The sequence below is a fragment of the Indicator indicator genome, chromosome 9 (assembly GCF_027791375.1).
Source record: "Indicator indicator isolate 239-I01 chromosome 9, UM_Iind_1.1, whole genome shotgun sequence".
In the NCBI taxonomy this organism is placed as follows: Eukaryota; Metazoa; Chordata; class Aves; order Piciformes; family Indicatoridae; genus Indicator; species Indicator indicator.
In genome coordinates this window covers 28,150,873-28,171,816 of record NC_072018.1, presented here as the reverse complement: position 1 = coordinate 28,171,816, position 20,944 = coordinate 28,150,873, and the positions used below count along the sequence as shown (strand labels likewise).

Below are 20,944 nucleotides of genomic sequence, written 5' to 3'. Positions count from 1 at the left end.
TGCTTAAGTTTTGAAGTTTTTTTGTTTAGATGGTGTACTTTCCACTAAGAAAACAGATCTAATGTATACTTGAAGGTGTGAGGGCTGGGCAAATAGAGACAAAACGGCCAACTTCCTTGCAAAGGTTAGAAAAAAAAAGAAACTGGCCTGGAGCCTTGAAAGATTGAGAAACTTCCTTTGTGAGGGGGCCATTTCTGCCTCCTAGGGACCGTGGGATGCTCCTCGTGGCCTGGAATACAGCTGGAGACAGGCTGCTCCACAGCAACGCGTCTGGGAAGATGGTGTTTAAAAACTCTGAGATCAGGAGAGGGATGTTGTAACTACCAGTGAGCGTGTCCTGCAGCTACAGGGGAGAGGTGCCAGTGGAAGCACCAAGTTTCCTGCACTGCCATGACAGTCCCTGTCCTCTAGAGAAAATACCCAAAGCTGGTGGCTCAGCACGCTTTGACGAACTCCTTCTTTCAGTCCCACGTTCCCATTTCTACCTGCATACTTTAGAAATATTGAATGGTTTGGCAGGAAGAGACCATAAGATCATGTAGTGCCAACCTCTCCCCGTCCGACCCGGCCTCGAGCACTACAAGGAAGAGGCATCCAACAACCTCTCCATACAACCTGCTCCAGGGCCTCACCACCGCTACCTCACGGACTCCGGGCTCCAGCACGGTGGGCGCCGGGTCCAGCAGCGCGCTGCTCGAGCTCCCTCCCGGCTCTCAGCCGCGGAGATGCTGGTCCCGCTCTCCCGCGGGCCTCGCCGCTGCCGCCCACCAGTGAAAGGACCAGGCCTTCAAACCGGAAGCCGGAGTTCCCGCCGCCCCAGCACGGGTTCCTCTCGCCGCTCGCCCGGGTACAGGGCCCAGCCGACGACGAACAGACCGGAGCCGCTCATCCAGTCAGGCCGCACTGGGTCGGGAGCCCTCTCATCTCTTTCCAGTCCCGAACCCACCGAGCGCCCGGGGCAAAACACAAGTCCCACCGCGACTGCACCGCCATCGCCGGGCCGCTCCCGACACCCCGACGGCGGATCCCATCTCGCGGTGGCTTTCAGCCCCGTGCGTCCCCCTCGCCCCCAGGGCAGAAGTCGTTGGCGAGGACCGTGGGCACTCACCGAGCTGTCGCCGCCCCGCATGGTGCGGCCACCGCCACGTCAGCACGCACCCCGCCCGCCCGCGCGTCCGCCCGGTCGCGTCTGGCCGCTTCCGGCCTCCCCCGAACCCCGAGCCCCGAGCCTCGAGGCGGGGAGGGGCTCCCGCTTGCCCCCCAGGCCCGACTGGGCTGCTCAGCGTGCGAAGCCCGCTGCGCGTACTCGGTCGATGGCAGCAGAACAACAGACGGGCTCCTAGCGCATCATGGCGGGGCGCTCTGAGTCCGCCCCGCCGCCGCCCTCTCCGCGCCCCGGATGGACAAGAGGGTGCTGGGAAGATGGCGGCAGCAACAGCAGCGAGCGGAGTGCCGCCGCCGGGCGCTCCGGTGTGCGTGCTGGTGCTGGGCATGGCGGGCTCCGGGAAAACCACCTTCGTGCAGGTGAGGAGCGGCGGAAGGGGACAAGGCGGGGTTGCTGTGTGTAGCTGCTGGTCTCCTGTCTCTCCCCCGTGTCCGGCGGGGCCTGACGCTTCTTCGTGTTCCCATAGCGCCTCACGGCCCACCTGCACGGGCAGCGCTGCCCTCCGTACGTGATCAACTTGGACCCCGCCGTGCACGACCTGCCCTTTCCTGCCAACATCGGTGAGTCCCGACCGGGCCCCGGGACGGGCCGGTGTGAGGAAGGGAGGGGGAGGGAGTCCCGGGTCGGAGGGACTCGGCAGCCGGGAGCATGTCTGGTTTGCCATAAATCAACCCATTTAGGTGTGCAGCTTTCCGGTGTTCCGGGGAAGCGGGACAAGGGTGGGGGTTAAGTGAGGCTGGGTTGCTTGTAGGCCCTTTAAGATACTCCAGGTCCCAACATAAGAAAGATTTCAAGGCTATGGAGAGACCTTATAGCAGCTTTCCTGTACCTGAAAAGGGCCTACAAGAAAGCGTGGAAGGGACTTTTTACAAGGACTTGTAGTGATTGGAGGAGAAGGAATGGATTGAAGCTTGAGGAGGGCAGATTTAGAATCTGTGATGTGCTGCACCACACAGATTGGTGTCATCAGCAAACTTGCTGAGGGTGCACTCAATGCCTCTGTCCATGTCACCGACAAAGATGTTGAACAAGGCTGGTCCCAGGACTGATCCCTGAGGGACTCTGCTTGTCACTGGCCTCCACTGGGACACGGAGCCATTGACAGCCACTCTTTGGGTGTGGCCATCAAGCCAGTTCTTTATCCATCTCGTGGACCACCCATCAAACCCATGTGTCACCAGTTTGGAGACCAGGATGTGGTGTGGGACAGTGTTGAAGGCTTTGCTCAGGTCCAGGTAAATGACATCAGTTGCTCGCCCCTCATCTATTAATGTTGTGACCTTTAGACTATGTCTGGATTATATGTATTAAGAGGAAATTCTTTACAGTGAGAGTGGTGAAACATCAGAACAAGTTGCCCAGGGAGGTCGTGGACGCCCTTTCCCTGGAGGTGTTCAAGGCCAAGCTGGATGAGGCCTTGACCAGCCTGGTTTTAGTGGGAAGTGTCTCTACCCATGGCAGGGGGGTTGGCACTAGATGATCTTCAAGATCCCTTCCAACCCAAACCATTCTATGAATCTATGAGTTAATTTGTTTTTTAAAAGTTAACTCCTTTCTGCTATCAGTCTTTAACGTGAATTTTTAGCACCACGCTATTCTTCTGTCAGGTTTGTACATTTTTTTTTACAACATCTGGTATGATTTGATATTTGAATTCTTGTGGCTTTTTTTTTCTTTGTCAGCAGTGAATGTATCAATAGATTTGATTTGGTTTCCTACATGCAGAGCCATTTAGCAGCCATATGTGCCTCCAAATAACTTCTTTAAAGCACTGTAAAAGACATGCATTTTAGAGAGAAGACCTTAAGAATAAAACAGATCTTAGGTTTAGCCATTCCACAGGACTTACCAGTCATTAGGTTTGTGAGTGTCCTGGCTTTTAAACTTTATAAAGTCAGCCTGCATCTGCAGAGGCAATGTGGATACCCAAGTTGTTCTAGTGAAGTCATAGAATCATAGAATCAGGGTTGGAAGGGACCACAAAGATCATCTAGTTCCAACCCCCATGCCATGGGCAGGGGCACCTCACACCAGCCTCATCCAGCCTGGCCTTAAACACCTCCAGGGATGGGGCCCCAACCACCTCCCTGGACAACCTATTCCAGGCTCTCACCACTCTCATGGTGAAGAATTTCTTCCTCACTTCCAGCCCGAATCTCCCCACTTCCAGCTTTATTCCATTCCCCCTAGTCCTATCACTACCTGATAGCCTAAAATGTCCCTCCCCAGCTTTCTTGTAGGCCCCTTCAGATATTGAAAGGCCACAATAAGGTCACAATAAGTCGGATGAGTAATTAGAGTATCTGTTCCAGTGCTTGATCTCTAATAATACAGTTAGCTGTCTATTCTTCAGTAACTGATGCTGATCATTGGACAATAAAATTCTGCAGAAGCAGTTATTGCTAACTACCTGAAATGCTGGGGTCTCAGATGAATAAATGAGGTTTTGTGTTTGTTGAAAGCATAGCTGATCTGTTGGATCTTGTTTATTCTACGTGGGAGATGTTTTCTCAGTGGTGCTAGATCTGTTACTGAGACAGAAGACTTGCTAGAAAAAGAAGAGCTTTCACCTATCAGCAAATTGATGGAGAAGAATATTTTATAACTGATATCCTAAAGGTATTTATATGTCTTTCTCCTCTAGATATCAGGGACACTGTGAAGTACAAAGAAGTCATGAAACAGTATCCTTTTTTTGTCTAAATAATGATATTTTAAATCTCAGGTTTTGTAGCAGTAAACTGTCAGTTCTGCACACCACAGTGCAGGGGGCAGGAGGTATCAGGGCTTGCAGTGATGGAGAACGTTCCATGAAGATCAAGTTTTTCACTATGGATGTCTGGTGAAGTTAGGAACATACTCTGCAAGATTTGGTACTCTCTAGGTTATTTCATCCTATGTGATTTTATCCTAAGTGATTCTGCCTGATAGTACATTTATACAAATAGTAGGCACTTTGCTCCCATTTTTTTTTTCCTGTTATTCTTTCAAAGAGCTTGCATCATGCTCTGTGGAAGCCAGCACGCTCTCGCCCCTGTTGTAACATGTCAAATTTTGTTACAAACAAATACTCAAATTCCTATTGGCCTGTATTCCCACCTTGTTTGACCATAATCAAACCGCTGTTGTCTTTCTGAACTCAGAGACATTGGACTGTTGGCTCTTGCTGCACAGCATCTTGCTGATTGTAGTTCAGTTGTGTTAACTCTGAAGTGATGGCACTTCCAGAGGGGTATGGTGGTCCTTTGTCTCCTGAGTAATGGCTTGTGCAGATGAAGGTAATACACAGTTGTAGTTGTTGGGATAGACGTGCTAATAGAGCTCTTAAGATTAATATTTTAGATAAGAATAAAGATCATAGGGGGATGGATTCTTGATTTAGGTTGTCTTATTTGGAGTTAGCAGCAAACTAGCTAAGTATAAATTGCAGTTTGGTGTGTAGGTGTGTGATTTTTCTTTACTGTGTTTGTTTACCATTGCTGGGGTTACAGTATCTCATTAAGTAGTGCTTAAGGAGGGTGCCTGGCCTCATGTTTGGATATCAAGAACAGTTGCCCTAGAAGACAGCATGTACTGATGGATCAGGACTGGCTCTTATGCAGTTTAAAAAAAAAAAAGATTCTTTCCTCATTAGTACACAGATATGTTTGCCTTAAAAAGGATTTTGAAATGTTCACCTTTAAGCTCACTCTTGTATTATCTTGTCATCATTCATTCCCAGTGTCATCTAAGTTATGCTAGAATTTCTTTGTGCAGAAAATCTTTTTAATTATCTTTTGGAGCATAAGTTGTTAAAGTCAAATGTGTTCAGGGTGCTGTTAAATTCTGAGTTACTGGTTGTGTTTTAAATCTTTTTGAGAAGACAGAAATGGCTTTGATGTATACACACAGGTACATCTTCTCTTTGTCCGGGATGGTAATGCTGGAATAATGGCAGGGAGATGCCATGGCACAGCCCCTTCTCCTATGGTCAGTCACAAGTGAGAGACCACTTCGTGTTTGTCATGCTACTACTGCATCACTTAGAAGAATTAATTGTGTGTGAGGGGTGTTGTCTCTTGCTGCAAGGTATCTGGCGTGCATTGTATGTGGCCAGCTGTTGTCTCCACTGAAAAAGAAGCCTTCTGTGCTCTGACTAGTCATCTTTCCTAAATGAAGTGTCCAGATATGGGCTGGGCCCAAATGGTGGAATTGTGACCTCTCTCAATCTCTTTGCTACAAGATTTGATCAGGTACAAGATGGTTCCTCTGTAATACTATGCTACAAAGACTTTGCTGGGAGACTGTGGGGCTTGTGTGTTTGGAGTCTCAGGAGCCATTGTGTTTGGTCACTCTCTTAATAGTTCCCTGGAGTTGGAGTATTCTCCATGCAAACCGTGCGTTTTCCAAAGCAGCCAAAGTGCATCAGCTTTCATTTTAGAGAGTTCAGATTTTCAGCTTTTTTAAAAGTAAAATTTAGAAGCCATATGTAGAGAGCATCCTTTAGTCTTTGTACATAACTGTTCTGTTGCACAATGTTTACTATAAAATCTTCCACATGAATGTGCTGAGGGAAGCTTGCTTCTGGAGATGAGTTATTTGATTACTGGTTACTCTCTTAAATCATAATCAGTGCTGGGATGGGAACATGTGAGTGTTACCCACCTGTCCTTAGCAGGGCATTTTCACACATTGAAAGCTTAGAGACTTTTAATCTTCTCTGGATACATAGAGGCAGCTGTGCAAGATAATGCAGTTTCTTTTATGAAGTGATAATGAAAGTTTCCTGTTGTGAGCCTAAATGCAATGTATGCTACTTCTTTTTCAATCAGGTGATGAAGTTTATTGAAAAAAGACAAAACGCATCCAAGTGAGTACATTCTGCCCAGTTCTGCTTTTCTGGGATCAATTTGGAAAACTCATGTGTAATCCTTAAAAGGTTCTCTGCATATTTTCTAGTTGTTTTTTGTCCTTGGTATAAATTTTGTGTGGACAAGGGCACAGAATTAGAACAGATGAACTAGGCTTTCTTCAGATGTGTCAGAGAAATGTCTGCTGGTTCCAGTTATGCTTTTCTTGCCTTTCTTTACACTGTCAATTTTTCTCATGCACTGTTCAAATAGGCAACAATTAATTCCTCTTCTGAAGAGTCTGCAGTACTGTCTGTCAAAATGAAGCCTTCAACTGTAGTAGAATCAGAAGAGAATACATGCTTCTTAGATAAGAAAATTCACACAGGAAATTTCAGGCATGCCCATAAATCTTGTCACTGTTTTGGAGAAGCTTTTTCGATCTGTGTCAGAATAATTGCGTGGTTCACCATTATGTGCTTGTTCTAATTAGTCAGAGTAAGACCTTGTGCTTAACTAATTTTCCCTTATTGTTTGTTGGTGATGACATCTTGCCAGGTATGTTATTATTGACACACCAGGGCAAATTGAGGTATTCACCTGGTCAGCATCAGGAACAATCATAACAGAAGCCTTGGTAAGTGTCCTCTATGTGTCTTCACAGTGAGGCTGTGACAGAAGTGGCTGTTGAGCAGAATGTACTTTTAACTAAAGTTATCTTCTACTTTGTGTTTCCAGGCTTCCTCTTTTCCTTCAGTTGTTGTTTATGTGATGGACACCTCTCGCAGTACTAACCCTATCACCTTTATGTCCAATATGCTGTATGCCTGCAGGTAAGAAAAGCTGAAAATGTAGTCATCTACTTGGTTTGCTGTGTCTCTTTGATACTTAGTTTGGAGGGAAATTATGGAATGGTTTGAGTTGGAAGGGACCTTCAAAGATCATCAGCTCTAACTTCCCTTGCCAGGGGAGGGGACATCTTCAACTAAACCAGGTTGCTCAAAGGCTGTCCAACTTGACCTTGAACACTTAGAGTTATAGGGCAGCCTGCTCCAGTGCCTCAGCACACTCATTGTAAAGTATTTATTTCTTATGTACAATCTAAATCTCTCCTCTTTTGGTTTAAAATTGTTGTCCTTTGTTCTGTCACTGAAAGCCTTGGTGAAAAGTCTGTTTCTATCTTTCTTATAAGCCCTCTTTAAGAACTGAGAGGCTGCCATAGTCTCCTTGGAGCCTTCACTTCTTCAGGCTGAACAACCCCATCTTTCTCAACCTGTCCTTGAAGCAGAGGGTTCCAGCCCTTAGATTACTGTTGTGGCCTCCTCTGGACATGATCCAACAGATCCGTGTCTCTTCAGTGCTTGAGGACTCCAGAGCTGGCCACAGCTCTGCAGGTGGAGCTCTCACCAGAGCAGAGCAGAGGTGCAGAATCCCTCCTTCAACCTGCTGGCCATGCTACCGGGGATACAGCTCAAGAGACAGTTGGCTTCTGGGCTGCAGACTCACATTCACATGCCTCATATTTATGTAATCTGCTGTTTTAGTTATTCTGTCTTTGTGGTTTTTCCATTGGCTAAGCAAAAAGATTGAGCTGCCAGTGGACATCTGGACATCACTGAGTCAAAACTCCCGCTGAAAGCATGAAATAATCCTTGAGACTGTAGCATGATGAAGGCTGGTTACATCACATCTAACACATTGCCTGTTGCTTATAAATTCATGTATCTAAGGCAGCCTACTTTAAGCTCCTTTTTGTAAACACGTACTATTGTATTTTTTTTTTAATATTGTTGACACTTCCAGTGATTCTTCAAGATTTGTTTGGAGCTTAGCATAGCATGGAGCTCTTGATTAATGGAGATAAATCCTCATGCATGGATTTACCTGCTTTCTGTCATGTTAGACCAGGAAAAGGATGCCAGTGTAAAGATCAGCATATCTAAAGCTGTCCCAATCTATGGTAAATGTTGATAAGACGTTTTCATAAAACCTGTCAATCCCTGTAGCAAGGTCAAAAGCTCTATCACTGTGACAGGAGTAAAACAAAAATACGTTACTATGTGCTGCGTTTTCTGACATCACTGTTGAGCAAAAGCTACTAGAATACACACAATGAAATTATATGTATGATTCAGGGTAGTTTTGCTTTGTAGTTGAGTTATTTGAATTGATTGCTTAGTTCACAAGTAGTTTGGCTCAGTTTGAGTCAAAATAATTATGAAAAACACCATGATCTGAGAGTCACAGAAAATAGCCATCGAAATAACTGGGCATGTTTTGTTCAGGTATGGTAATCAAGGTCTGGGTGGAAATTACTTTCCAGTTGATGTGGAGGAAAATAATTATGTTTTGAACTCAAACATGTTCAGTTTCATACAAGTCTTACCTGCCTTATGCTTAATTTGTCTAGTGATATTTAATCTAGTTTTCAATGTGTGGTTTTTTTTTTTTCTGTTTAATGCTCCTCCCCAGTATCCTGTACAAGACAAAACTGCCTTTCATTGTTGTCATGAACAAAGTAAGTTAAGGCTGTGGTTTCTGTGTCCTGCTGGAACATTGTTCTGTTTGGCTTGCTTTGCTGTAGTGTCTTTGTCTTACTGCAATAATAGATTTTGTAGAAAAGAGGCATGGTGGGAGCTGCAGGCTGAAACCAGATCCAAAAGGAGTCCTTGGTCTGGTGTACAAATGCACAGGAATTGGGGATGGGCAGTTACACCCCAGTGTTCATGTTACAGATGATGTTGACTATTTGAACATTTTTGCACCTTAACCCTTGGCTTTAAGGAAACTTAACTTTTTAATGTAAGGGTTAAGTTCATTACTGAATTACTTTTAGAATCCCCTGATTCTTCAGAACAACTAATAATTATGGAACCATTTCCTCTGTGTCCATTTTCCTACACTGAGCTTAGATGGTAACTTCACATCAGAGCCCAGCTACTTTTTGCATGGATTTTACTTTGGGGAGATCTGTTTTATATAGATCTTAGGCTGTCACCCCAGGTAGAAATGTCTCCCTGTCTCTGCCAACCCTCAAGCCAATCAAGAAGGGATGAGGTCTTCAGTGATGACTGTTCTTGTCTAGCCTCGGTCATATAATCTAGTCTTTACAGCTTAAACTCTTCTGTACAATATGCAGGTTTTGCATGCCCCTTTCCAGTAAACCATAGAAGCCTTTAGACTTTTAATTGTTTCCTTAAACATGTCTTCTTAAAACTAGGAGTGGGTAGCTGTCTTCTCTTTCTATATTCACATAGTGAACAGGGCTTGGAAGACTTCAGATCAGGGCCAAGTATTTTTTAAAAGATCAGCACTTTGAAAGTAAGTTTAAAATAGAAAGTTTTTGTTTGTCCACTTAACAGCCTAATGCTAAGAATCCATCATTATGACTTCTGAAAATTTTCTCTTCTTCCAGACTGACATCATAGACCACAGTTTTGCAGTAGAGTGGATGCAGGACTTTGAGACATTTCAGGATGCCCTGAATCAAGAGACATCTTATGTCAGTAACCTGACTCGTTCCATGAGTTTAGTGCTGGATGAATTTTACAGTTCACTGAAGGTAAGAATCTTCCTTTTTTTTTTTTTTTTTTTTTACTACCTCTCACAAAGGCCTGGAGATAAAAAAAGCTCAAAGAGGATATTGATGTGTATAAATACACCATGGAAGGATGTAAGGAAGACAGAGGCAGGCTCTTTTCAGTGGTGCCCAGTGAAAGGACAAGAGGCAATGGACATGAAGTGAAATTGTTTATAAACAGAAGAGAAAGAAAGGATTACTGTAATTTCATTGATTGAACACTGGAACAGATGGTCCAGAGAAATTGTGGAGTCTCCAGTTATGTTTTGAAAGGACAAATCCATTCAGGTTCTGAAGACACTATACACTGGAGGATGTTACTGATTCCATAGTCTGTGCTAAAAGGGTTCAACTAACTGTTCTTCATCACTTAAGGAACAGCAAGCAAATGGCTTTATGGATATTAAAAAAAAAAGGCAGTGGAAATGAACAAGTGATTCCATTCATACGGATAATGATGGTTTAGCCTGGAAAAAACCCAAAACTAACCCTTTTTGGAACAATATGCAGCATTTCAGAACAGATTGTAGTGATGCTGTATACAGGGCTGATGGACTTCCTAGTCCTTACCTACTAATCAGCTGTTGGTCTGCATCTCATACCTGTTAGAGAAGTAGACTGGGCAGATGGACATGTACAGAGGATTAGAGAGTAGAAGGCAGCTTTTACTTCAGAAGTGCAATGAAAGTGCAAATGTTAATATATATTGGTACAGTGCCTAGATTAATGCTTGTTTATTTACTGTGCTATTGATAGAATGCAAGACTCTGTTGGAAAAAGTCTTCCATTTGAAAGCGTGCAGTTACGACCCATTTTTTTATGAAAAAGAGGGAGAATTTTCATTAGAGGATGTAAGCTTCCTAAGGGTCACCAAGTACTGGCTAGTAATAGTCTTAAGTAAGGGTATATTTAGATAATTGCACTAAAGCAGAGCAAATGGCCAGAAGTGTAATGAGAGACAAGTTCAAATTAGAAGCAGATGTGCATTTTGAATGTAGCCATAGCAACTGGCTACATTCTCCATCTCCTGCTGTTCTGGGGGTTGGACTGGGTACCTTTCAAATGTGCTTCAGCTAAATACAGAGTATTAGAGCTTCAGAGGCAAAAGGTCAGCTCTTGTGGTCTAGTTGGCTTCTTAATTCTTGTACACTGATATTGCACCAGTCATACTGACCACTTAATACTCGGTTTGAAATGAGAACTTGAGTAACAGTAGCCAAGCAAACAGAAGTAGGACCTGATCTTTCTTTTGAATTGCCCTTTCTCATGTTCAGACATCGTGTGGTCTGTGCTGTCTTTTTGTGGGGTATTGAGACTGGAGGTAAAAGGATGGGTGCAGAATCAGGTTTTTAACTGTTTCTTCTCCTTGGCTGTCCTGGTAAAATGTCTAAACCAGACAGGAAAATCCAGGTTCTTAAGTAAGATAGAGAAGGCAAGAGGGAAAGTAAGAAGACTGAGGGACAAACCAAACCAATCAACCAACCAACCAGGGGAAAAAAAACCAAACCAAACCAAACCAAAAAAGAAGCCAAACCAACCAACCGAAAAGGCCCCTACAGCCAAAACCTAGATGCAGGAAACATTAACAGCAGGTAGAGAAAGCATTACTGCATACCCTTGTCCCATTGTGAGTGTTAAATGGGTATCATTAGATTCCCTTATTGTTTGAAATTAGAGTTTGATGGTTTGTTTTTTTTTTTTAAGATACCACTTCTTTTCCAGATCATACAAGAGCTACCTAAAAGCTTAGTTCTTTAGTTGTGGGGTGTGGTTTTCTCTTACAGGTGGTTGGTGTTTCTGCAGTGCTTGGCACAGGACTGGATGATTTTTTTGTTCAGCTTGCTAAAGCAGTAGATGAATATGAAAGGTAAGATGTGATGCCTTTTGTCCCTGACCCAGTGAACACTTGCTGAAGCTACTGGCTCATACACCCACTCCTTTGATTTGAGGAATGTTCACTTCTCACAGCCAAGGCCAATGTACCCCTGGGTTCTTCCAGGCTTATTGAGATGGGTCTTTCATAGTTTGTTGGTTCTCCTGTGATGGGACTTGGAGAATCTGGACAGGGTATTATTTGTTCATTCCCAGCCCCAACCCCTTGCAATATCTCTCTGAGATCTTTGGAGGTGCTGGGGAATTTTCCTAAATAACAATTATTCTGGGGTAGTTGCCTAGGTAACAAAACCCTGAAGGTTTCATTTATGTGTATCCACAGCCCAGAAAGGTGATTGTATCCTGGGCTGCATCCCCAGCAGCATGGGCAGCAGGAAGGGATTCTGCACCTCTGCTCCATGCTGGTGAGACCTCACCTGCAGTGCTGGCTTCAGCTCTGAGGTCCTTAACAGAGGAGAGATATGGACCTATTGGAGTGGGTTCAGAGGAAGCAACAGAAATGATCCAAGGGCTGGAACCTCTCTGCTGTGAGGACAGGCTGTGCGAGTTGGGGTTGTTCAGCCTGGAGAAGAGAAGGCACCAGGGAGATCTAATTGTGGCATTTCAGTATTTAAAGGGGGCCTGTATGAAAGATGGAGAGAGACCTCTCACCAAGGCCTGTAGTGACAGGACAAGGCACAACATTTCTAAGTTGAAAGAGGGCTAGTTTTAGACTGATATAAGAAGGATGAGGGTGCTGAGGCACTTGACCAGGTTGCCCAGAGATGGATGCCCCATCTCTGGATGGAAGTGTTCAAGCTAGTATAATTCTTTATCCAACAAGACAGGGCAAGAAGTGTTTGCTGTTTCAGTGAGGTATATTCACTTGTTTTGCATCCATTGGTTTCAGAACCACATGTGGATAAACATAGCATTAGTCTTTCTGAAATCTCTTTCAAATATGAAAGTCTAGAGAATACTTTTTGAGGGTAGAACAAGGCTCTAAGAACATCCTTCATGCAAATCACCAATCAGTTCAGACTGCATGCACTCTTTATTTATGTTTTCAGAGAATATCGTCCAGAATATGAGCGCCTGAGGAGGACACTGGTGAGTAGCTGTACCTGTTCTACACCTATGCAGAGTGTCTTGGGGTCACAACGCACATAACTGCCTCTGTGATGGGAGGATCTAACCTTCCATTTACTAGTCATACGCAATGTGCAAAAAATCCTGTCCTGAAGGTCAGCGTCTGCCTTTCTTTCCTAGGTTTGGTAGAGCATATCTTCACAAAACCAAAGATGTTTTGTGAAGGACGCTGCTCACTGGTTCAGTGCTAACATGGGCAAAGTGTGAGAAAATAGCTGGGGAAGATGTTTGTATCTTCCATTCAGGATAGATATGTTTTTAAAAATTACTTTCCAAAGTGATCTGTTGAGAATATCTCTGTATCTTTCTGCACCAGTGAGGTGTACTCTTTTGACGTAGTTAATAACAAAGACTGAACTGCAGTGCCAGAATCAGTGGCTTTGCTCTCCCTCAGTCCCATCTGTCCAAAGGACAATTCTCTGCAGACACAACTTCACTAAGTTTGGCTTCCTGATACTGTTGAAAATGTTCCCGAAGTCCATCATGCTGGAGGTTGTGTTCCATATTTATCTGAAAGCTCTGAGTAACCCTCCTTCTAATTTAGGGCTTTCTTATTGCCTTCTGCTTTCTGGCTGGGGACAGACTGCCAGCATGGGGTGAGGTTACTCTTCTGATGTTTTAGAATCCTAATATAACTTTGTACCTACAGGAGCAAGCTCAAAATAAACAAAAGAGAGAGCAGCTGGAACACTTGTGGAAGGACATGGGCAATGTGTGTGTGCAGGGCAACACCCTTGCAGGTACCTTACTAGGAAGATTAAGTTTAGTGCAGAAGTTGTCTGAAGTCTGCCTTGGGAAGTCATACAGTGCTGTTCTGTCTCCACAGCAAGAGTATGAAAGCATTTGCTCTTAGGAATGAGGAGTGGGGCAGTTGTTCCTGTGGGATGGGTCCGACTTAGTTCCTCTACCTTTCAGACACAGGCATAAGAAGAAACCCTGCTGCATAAAACAGGAGCTGTACTAAAAGTAATCATATACTTCAGAAAAAGTGAAAGAGTCAAATCATGAGAAAGCTGTGCTGCTGGTTAGCCATTGCCACATGTGAGGTTGAGCATGGTTCTGATGCAGTCTGTCTTGTTTCTTTGGAATCCAGAAGCCATTTCTATCCCTTTAGAATGGACATTAATTGCTGTGTCGATGTGACAATAGACATTGTCAGGGCAGGAAGTAACTTAGGTGCAGTGTGCTGATCTGTATATAGCCATTTCTATTCCTTCCAAGGATCTGATGATGCTTCTGCAATGGGTCCCTCTGAGCTGATCCTAACACGAGGAACTCTTGATGAGGAAGAAGAGAGAGAGAGTGATACTGATGACATTGACCATGAAGGTGAGGGGCTGAGAGATCTGATCTGATTTAAAAGCTGCCTGTCTAGTCAGGAAGCTCCCTCTGTGTTTCATTAACCAGATTGACTAACCTAGAAAACAAGCAAACATTCAGTCACCTAGAGGTGTCTGAATCTGTGGCAGAACTCCATCTGCTATCACTTCAACCTTTGTGGAAGTTCAGTTGTAAATTCTCTATTCAAGTAATTATTTTTAATTAGAACATGCAGCAACCTCTGAACCTGATTAACACACAGTATGATTCATCATCTTTTTGGCCTTAACAGTTTCTGATCCTGGCTCTCTTCCCTCCTCCTGTGACTCCTGGTCTTGGAGTAGTCTTCTGAGTTCTTAGTGTGCCATTTTTCTCCAGCATAGTTCACAGTCGTAATCTTCATTCTTTCCCTGTTCCATTGATTTATAGGATCACTTATTTTTTTAGTACTGTAATGAAGTTGAAGATCAAGTAGACTTTGTGTTCCCCTGACTAGCTTTCTTCAGTAACACAAATGTTGAAACAGTGCTGATTTTTTTTTCCCCCCAGTTACTGAGGAGAGTCACGAAGAACCAGCCTTCAGAAACTTTATGCAAGAGACACGGATGAAATACCAGAGAAGCAAACTGAATGAATGAGACCTTCAGAAAGAGAGGGGAATTGGAATCTCCAGTAATGGAGTTAAAAGTAAAGGAACTTTCAAGGAACCATGCATGAAGTCTTCTAACTGAACAGCTTCCTCTGATGTATCTTTCTTCCTGCAGTAACAGTTGGTCATGTGAGTTAAGGTCTTGTATCCAACTGACTGTTCATTTGGCCATCTGCCACAGTGACTTCCTGAAGTTGAAGGAACCAGACAGCACTTAGTTTTGTTCTACGTGCTTTAGGTGTGACTGCTGGGAGCTCAGGTTTTTAGCTGTGACAGCATTAGCATCTAGAGTACTTCCTGGTTTCCAAAGTGCAGTCTGTTCACCTTGTGCAGACAGGTGTCTGGTGCAGCCAGGACACAAGTGAAATCTCAGCTGTGTGAGATTCCATCAATCTAGTGTTTGATGGTTTGGGATTAATTAAATATATTTTATGTACTGACAAATGTGTGGTGGCTAATAGCAGGAGATTTCATGTCACTATTCTGAGGTGCTTACAGCCCATCCACATGGATGCTCAGCTGATTACATGATGGATGCTCACCTTGATTACATGACACAGACACCATACAGATGTCTGCTAGAAAGATTCTGACTAAACAAAATTCTCATGAGGGAAAGTAAAAATAATTTGGTTTGATTTGGCTGAGAACCAAAATGTGTTGGCTGCAAGTACCTGTAGGTACTGTAAAATAACAGTTTCTGTAGATGGGTGTTCACGTAGAATGTAGTCAAGAATCTGGAGATGGATTGATACTTTCCTGGCAGGCACCTGAGCTACAGGCATTGAGCTCTGGGAATCCTTGTTTTCTTTCCCTCTACACAATGCTGTGGCCTGACTGGAGAGATTTCTCAGTGGCAATCTAGCAGCAGACTCTGCTGGCACAAGTTCTGTGGGTTTGTGGAAAAACGGTTTCTATGAATATTAAAAGTGTATCTGGCAGGGCAGGGAAACTTGACAACCAGCTGTTGGCTGCCAGCTGTGATCTGCCCATGGCTTTGTCAGTGGAGAGAACTGTACAGCAATTTCATCTCTAGATAAACCAGGCTGCTCCTAGTAGGAAGTATTAGCAGAAACAAAGCTGAAAGATTTTGTAGCATTCTGCTGAGGATAAAATAATACATTTATTGTTAATCATAGAATGGTTTGGGTAGGAAGGGACCTTTAAAGGTCATCTATTGAGGGTTAGATCAGGTTGCTCAGAGCCCCATCCAACTTGCTCTGAAATGTCTCCAGGTATGGGCATCTACCATCTCTCTGGGCTACCTGGGCCAGTGTCTCCCCACCCTCAGCATAAACAAGTTCTTCCTTCTCTCTAGTCTGATCTCCCCTCTTTTAGTTTAAAACCATCACCTCTTGTCCTGTCACAACAGGCCCTGCTGAAATGTCTGTGCCCATCTTTCTTATAGGTCCCCTCTAAGACTTGCGAAGCTGCAATAAGGTCTCCCCGGAGCCTTCTCTTCAGGCTGATACAGGGAGCAGGCAGCTGAGTGATCTGGCTCTGCTATGTTCCCCCATCCCGGATGTCCAGTACAGAGCTGGTCCCAAAATGAACCACAAACACCAGGAAAGGGAGAATTAGTTGAGGTGGCTGACACCAATAAGCATGCTGGTGTATTGGGCTGTCTGACCCCTCTCCATATGCTGGAGGAGCATCCCTAGCACTGTCAGAGAGGCAAGGGTGATTGGTGACATGTGGAAAAGAGCTGGATCACAGCTCTGCCTTCAGTGCTCACCAAGACATGCAAAGCAATCATTTAAAAATGTGTAAGCTGCTTGTCAGGCCACCTTTAATTGCACTGAACGTTTACTGCAACGTTTATGGGTACGTGTTGAATCTTGGCTACATGTAGAATCTTGGCTACAATGAGCTCCATCATACAGTCACTCTTTGCTAATTAGGAGCAAGTATTTGGCTGTTTGGACTCGAAATGAACCAGAATGCACTGTGGAAATCAAAGCATCCCTTCCCACAGTTGGCTCAGAAAATGGCTGCATCAGTAGGAGTTGTACTACTAGCCTTATGGGCTGTGCTTTTTGAGTCTTGGACAAAGCAGTGCCAGGGCTTAAGAAGCAATGCAGCTTTTTTCTGTTGTGAATTTCTTCTTTGTGAAGAGATGGGAGAAGTGATACAGAGAAGCAGAGTGTCCTGTGCCACAGAGTTCTGTGCTTTAGAAAAAAAGTTTTATTTGTGCCTTTCACATAGGCTCTCTCTTTGATAGGTACACATAAAAGTTCAACTTGTTTTCTCGGGATTGTAACAAATTCCATTTTCTTCCACTGAATTGTGTTCTCCTGGTTGATGGGATGGCATCAAACCCAGCTCTTTCCTGGATTCAGATCAGTTCTGCTGTGGCCTGGTGATCCTCTGGAGAGGATCTGCAAACATCTGCACCTTCCTAGTGGCTCACAGCTGTGAGGAGCAGCCCAATCTGCCCCCGCAGGAAGGAGGTTTTGGGGACAGTCTGTGGGACTTAATGACCTCAGCAGGGCATAGCGTGGATGTTGAAGTGTGTCTGGCAATGGAGAATGACCACTGCCTCCTCCCCAGGCCCCTTCTGTTCTCCTTAGGGTCAGGAGCAGGCTTGCAAAACTAAATCTGCCCTCTTGTTTGAAGCCCAATGGCATCAGTAGGAGAGTCTTTTGGCTGTTGTGGTGTTACTGCAACGGTTTTCCTGTTTCTGCATCTTTGAGTGAGCTTGCTCACTCTTAGATTTTTTTTTTCATTATTCCCTTCTGATGCTTTAGCATTTCAAAGAATGACTGAAAAAAATCTGATCTTTCCACATGCAAGATGTTTATGCAAGGGACCAGAACAGCCTCCATAAACAATGTCTTTCAGTCCCATGCCCAGCTCTTAGTCTAGTAAGACGGCCGCTCTTTCCCTGAAGTGAATGCTTGCAACTGAAATGAAAAAGAACAATGTAGCAGTCCTCTCATTAATTAACACAAATTAATTTACAGCATCTTAGCAGCAGACACATAATCTAAGAGCTATCACAAGGCAAGTCTAGTGTAATCATTTCAAACTTATTTGGGTGTTGCAGGCTGTTTGGGGCAAGACTAGTGCCCATTTAGCATCTATCTTACCCTACAATGCATTGTTTCAGCTTTAACTGCTACAAGTCAATTGACAGAGCCATTGCATAAATTTATTCAGTGCCCAAAAGACCAAAATCTTGATCTGAAGGATCTTTTGTACCTTATTTCAATGGTAGTTACTACAGCTCTACTCAGTACTTATGAAGAAAGTTAAAAGTTGAATTTCTGCTTGACTCCTTGAAAGAAAGAAAAATACTTCATGTTTTGATAGGAACATAAAAAAATCCTTACCTTGCTCTGACCAGGTTCTGAAATCCATTCTTTGACCAAGTTATTCAAGTTCTCTAAGAACAAGCAGCCTGTAAAGAAAACTCATGTACATTTTGCCCTAAACTACTAAGAGGTTAACAAGTTTTCCAGTTGTGGTGGGTTGAAAATTCCTCCCAACATTAAATTGCCAGACCAGCTCAGCTGAAAGCAAATGAAGCCGCATTTACAAGCAAACCTACACTCTACAATGAAATACAATGAATATATTAAAAATATACAGTATTTACAGGTATTTACAATTTATAGACAGCACAAGAACCCCCCTTCCCAAAAGCCAGGGAGCTAATAGCTCTCCCTTCCCTGTTCCCCACCTTACCCCCCTGGACACAAAGGGACAAGAGAAAAAGCAGAGAATTGTTTTGTTAGACTTAGCCAAAACAAAGCAATGCAGCCAAGGTCAGCAAAGAGCTAGCAGAAGCAAGTTAGTGTCCCCCAGAGCGGGGAAGCCAAAAGAGGGAAAAAGCCAGCTTATGTTTGTTAACCACCCAATGGGATTGTTCAGAACTTATTTGCCTTTTTATATCCTATGGTGATTTATTTACATTCTACCACTTTCTGTTCAAGATCTGTGGAAAATTTTCTAGGCACAGCCTGAAACTACCACAATCCACCCCTTCCACCCCCTACCACACCAGTCTTGTTATACCTTTGATTCAGTTCTTCCTCATCTTCAAATACCCCAGGGTGGCTCCATTGCTTCAACCAGCTTCTGAGTATGACTGGAATCTGTAAAAGAGCCAAGCTAATCAGTAGTGCTTTTGAGGGTGGTTCTACAGCCTAGGAGTGCTGCAGAAGAAAATAAAACACTGAAGACTTCACAAAAGCAGAGGAAATTTAGTGGAAACCATCCTTCAGCTTACAAACGTTTCCAAATCAGTTTCTGCTGTTTTACACTGCATTAACATAAATGAGAAAATACAATTTTTAGATAACTTGACCTAACTAACAAGTCTCAAGTACTTAAACAAAACTGTGGAAGTACGAAAAGATCCAACTTGCTTCCATCTTAATATAGCGTACTTGTATCCCTGTAAAGTTGGAACTGATCAGTGTAAGTTTTGAAAACCACTGCAGAAGTTTTGGACATAGTTCCTTTTCGGTTCTGATATAAGGTTACTCCCATCTGCTCCCTGCTGTTATTCTCATCACTTGGGAGGAGGGATGATTGGATATCAGCTCCTGAACCACCAAAAAAAACATAACTAATGAACAAATTCCCAACCCTGTGACCTCCACTGCTACACCTTTCATTCCCAATGTACAAACTCATGCTAAAAGAAGCCTGTATACACTCAGTGGCAGATTAAAGCACATTGTTCTGGACACCATTATTCAGAGAAAGCTGCTTTGTTTTCCATGTTTAAGCTGGATAGATCACCTAAGCCTGGCACAAAGCTGCAGCTGGCAGCAACCCCCTGCCAGTCAAGCCATGACCAGGTTATAGTGACAACACAATGCAGAGATGGGCACAGAGAACTGTTAAGAGATATTAACTGTTTAGCTTAAGAAAGTTAGTTTTGAATAGAACAAATCACATGTGATTTAGGTTGCCATTTCCTTAGCTTTACTAACTCACCACAAGTAGCTGGATTGACTGAAGCCTCAGGCTTCTAGCTGCAAAGTTCTACCTGGATTTGCTGAACTTGTATAGGATTTTTATCTGTTCAGCCAAGACAAGGTCTTCAGAGCCAGCACAAACCTGGAACAGGAGGGTACAGGCATCAACAGCAGCTGCTATTAGCCAAGATAATGCCCTGCCTGATGACAGGGAAGGCACCCAGCAAGGAGTCAGGTGTTGGAAGATCTCATGTCTGAATTGCCAATGGACCAAAAGGCAGGTGAAGATGGCATGAAAAACAGATACACCATCTGTAATGGTGTAAATGCCCAGGGATTTGTTGGGGGTCCCTCTCTGGAGGCACCCAGCTCAAGTTGTACCAGGCTATTAAATAACCTATTTTTATGAAATCTAATGCTTGAGACTGCTTCAGGAAACTGAGGGTTTAGACTGTGAAGTGACTAACACCAGATGCTCAGACTGCACTGTGCTTCTTTGACACTGCCCCCTAAACTATATCTGTAACTTAAGAAGAGTGCTGTGGTGGTTCCCAGACATCATAGAAAGTCCATGAAACTAAATATAGTCAGAAAATGCCATGATCAAACCTTCAAATATCCCTAACCACACATATGTTCAGGTCCAACTGAAGTCAGCCATTTTTAGTTGAATGCTTAGAAGCTTTGCCAAGTACAGTTTAATTCAACTTGTGCTTGGCTACATCAGAGCTTTTATCAAAGGTTTAATGACTCAGCTGGCACTCAGTCACAAAATCATTACCATCTTTCTGCCACAGACTTCAGATGCTGTTTTTCTTAATTCTGTCAAAAATTCCCACCCACTCCTGAATCAATAATGTGATAGAGTCTTCTAATCTTCTTGCAACTTAGGGCAACACTAGGAAAAGCAAGAACTTGGTTAAAAAGTCTTCTCAGTTACAGAAAGAGTATAAAAATACGAACAGAACATTTTTATATTGATAGTAATACAAACAATATTCTTAACAAAAGGATAATATTAGTTAAAGCTTTTTCAATTAGGTTGGAGTGGTGGGGGGGAAGACAACTAAAACTCAGTGTGTGTTACACCTAAGAAAAACTGCTGCAGGCATATAAACACAGATGACACCAGATTCTGGAGCAGTTATCTGCAAACACAGCTGGTGATCACCAGCAACCAGCAACAGCACAGACGTGGCACTGAGCTGTCCCCACTATTTGTTTTCAAAGTAAAAAATGGTGAAGCAACAGTGACTCCAGAGCTACTGTAAATCTTGATGCTTCATCGATCCAGTAGTCCAGAATTTCAAGAAGTCTGCTTTGACAATACCACCAACCAAATTTTATATTCCTACCTAGACATCAGTGCTCTGAGAAAGACTTGAAAACATGAGCTTATCTAATACACTCTTAAAATCACCTCTCCAAAATACATTATGAAATGGGCTTGAT

The 20,944-nt window shown here is 43.6% G+C and overlaps 1 protein-coding gene across 2 annotated transcripts; it reads left to right on the top strand.

The window, feature by feature from the left end:
• The first annotated feature begins 1,422 nt into the window (after positions 1-1,422).
• On the top strand, positions 1,423-15,025 carry GPN1 (GPN-loop GTPase 1). Of its 2 annotated transcripts, none has more exons than XM_054383547.1 (14): positions 1,423-1,524; positions 1,632-1,725; positions 3,810-3,849; positions 5,331-5,397; positions 5,977-6,014; positions 6,553-6,631; positions 6,733-6,827; positions 8,467-8,512; positions 9,410-9,556; positions 11,359-11,441; positions 12,517-12,556; positions 13,245-13,379; positions 13,852-13,924; positions 14,465-15,025. In XM_054383547.1, the coding sequence occupies exons 1-14, from the start codon at positions 1,423-1,425 to the stop codon at positions 14,551-14,553; spliced, it is 1,128 nt and encodes a 375-aa protein (XP_054239522.1). In that variant the 3' UTR covers positions 14,554-15,025. The 2 variants fall into 2 exon arrangements, with proteins under 2 accessions (XP_054239522.1, XP_054239524.1); XM_054383549.1 differs by having other exon boundaries at positions 1,471-1,524; positions 13,245-13,335; positions 13,817-13,924.
• Positions 15,026-20,944: the final 5,919 nt, after the last annotated feature.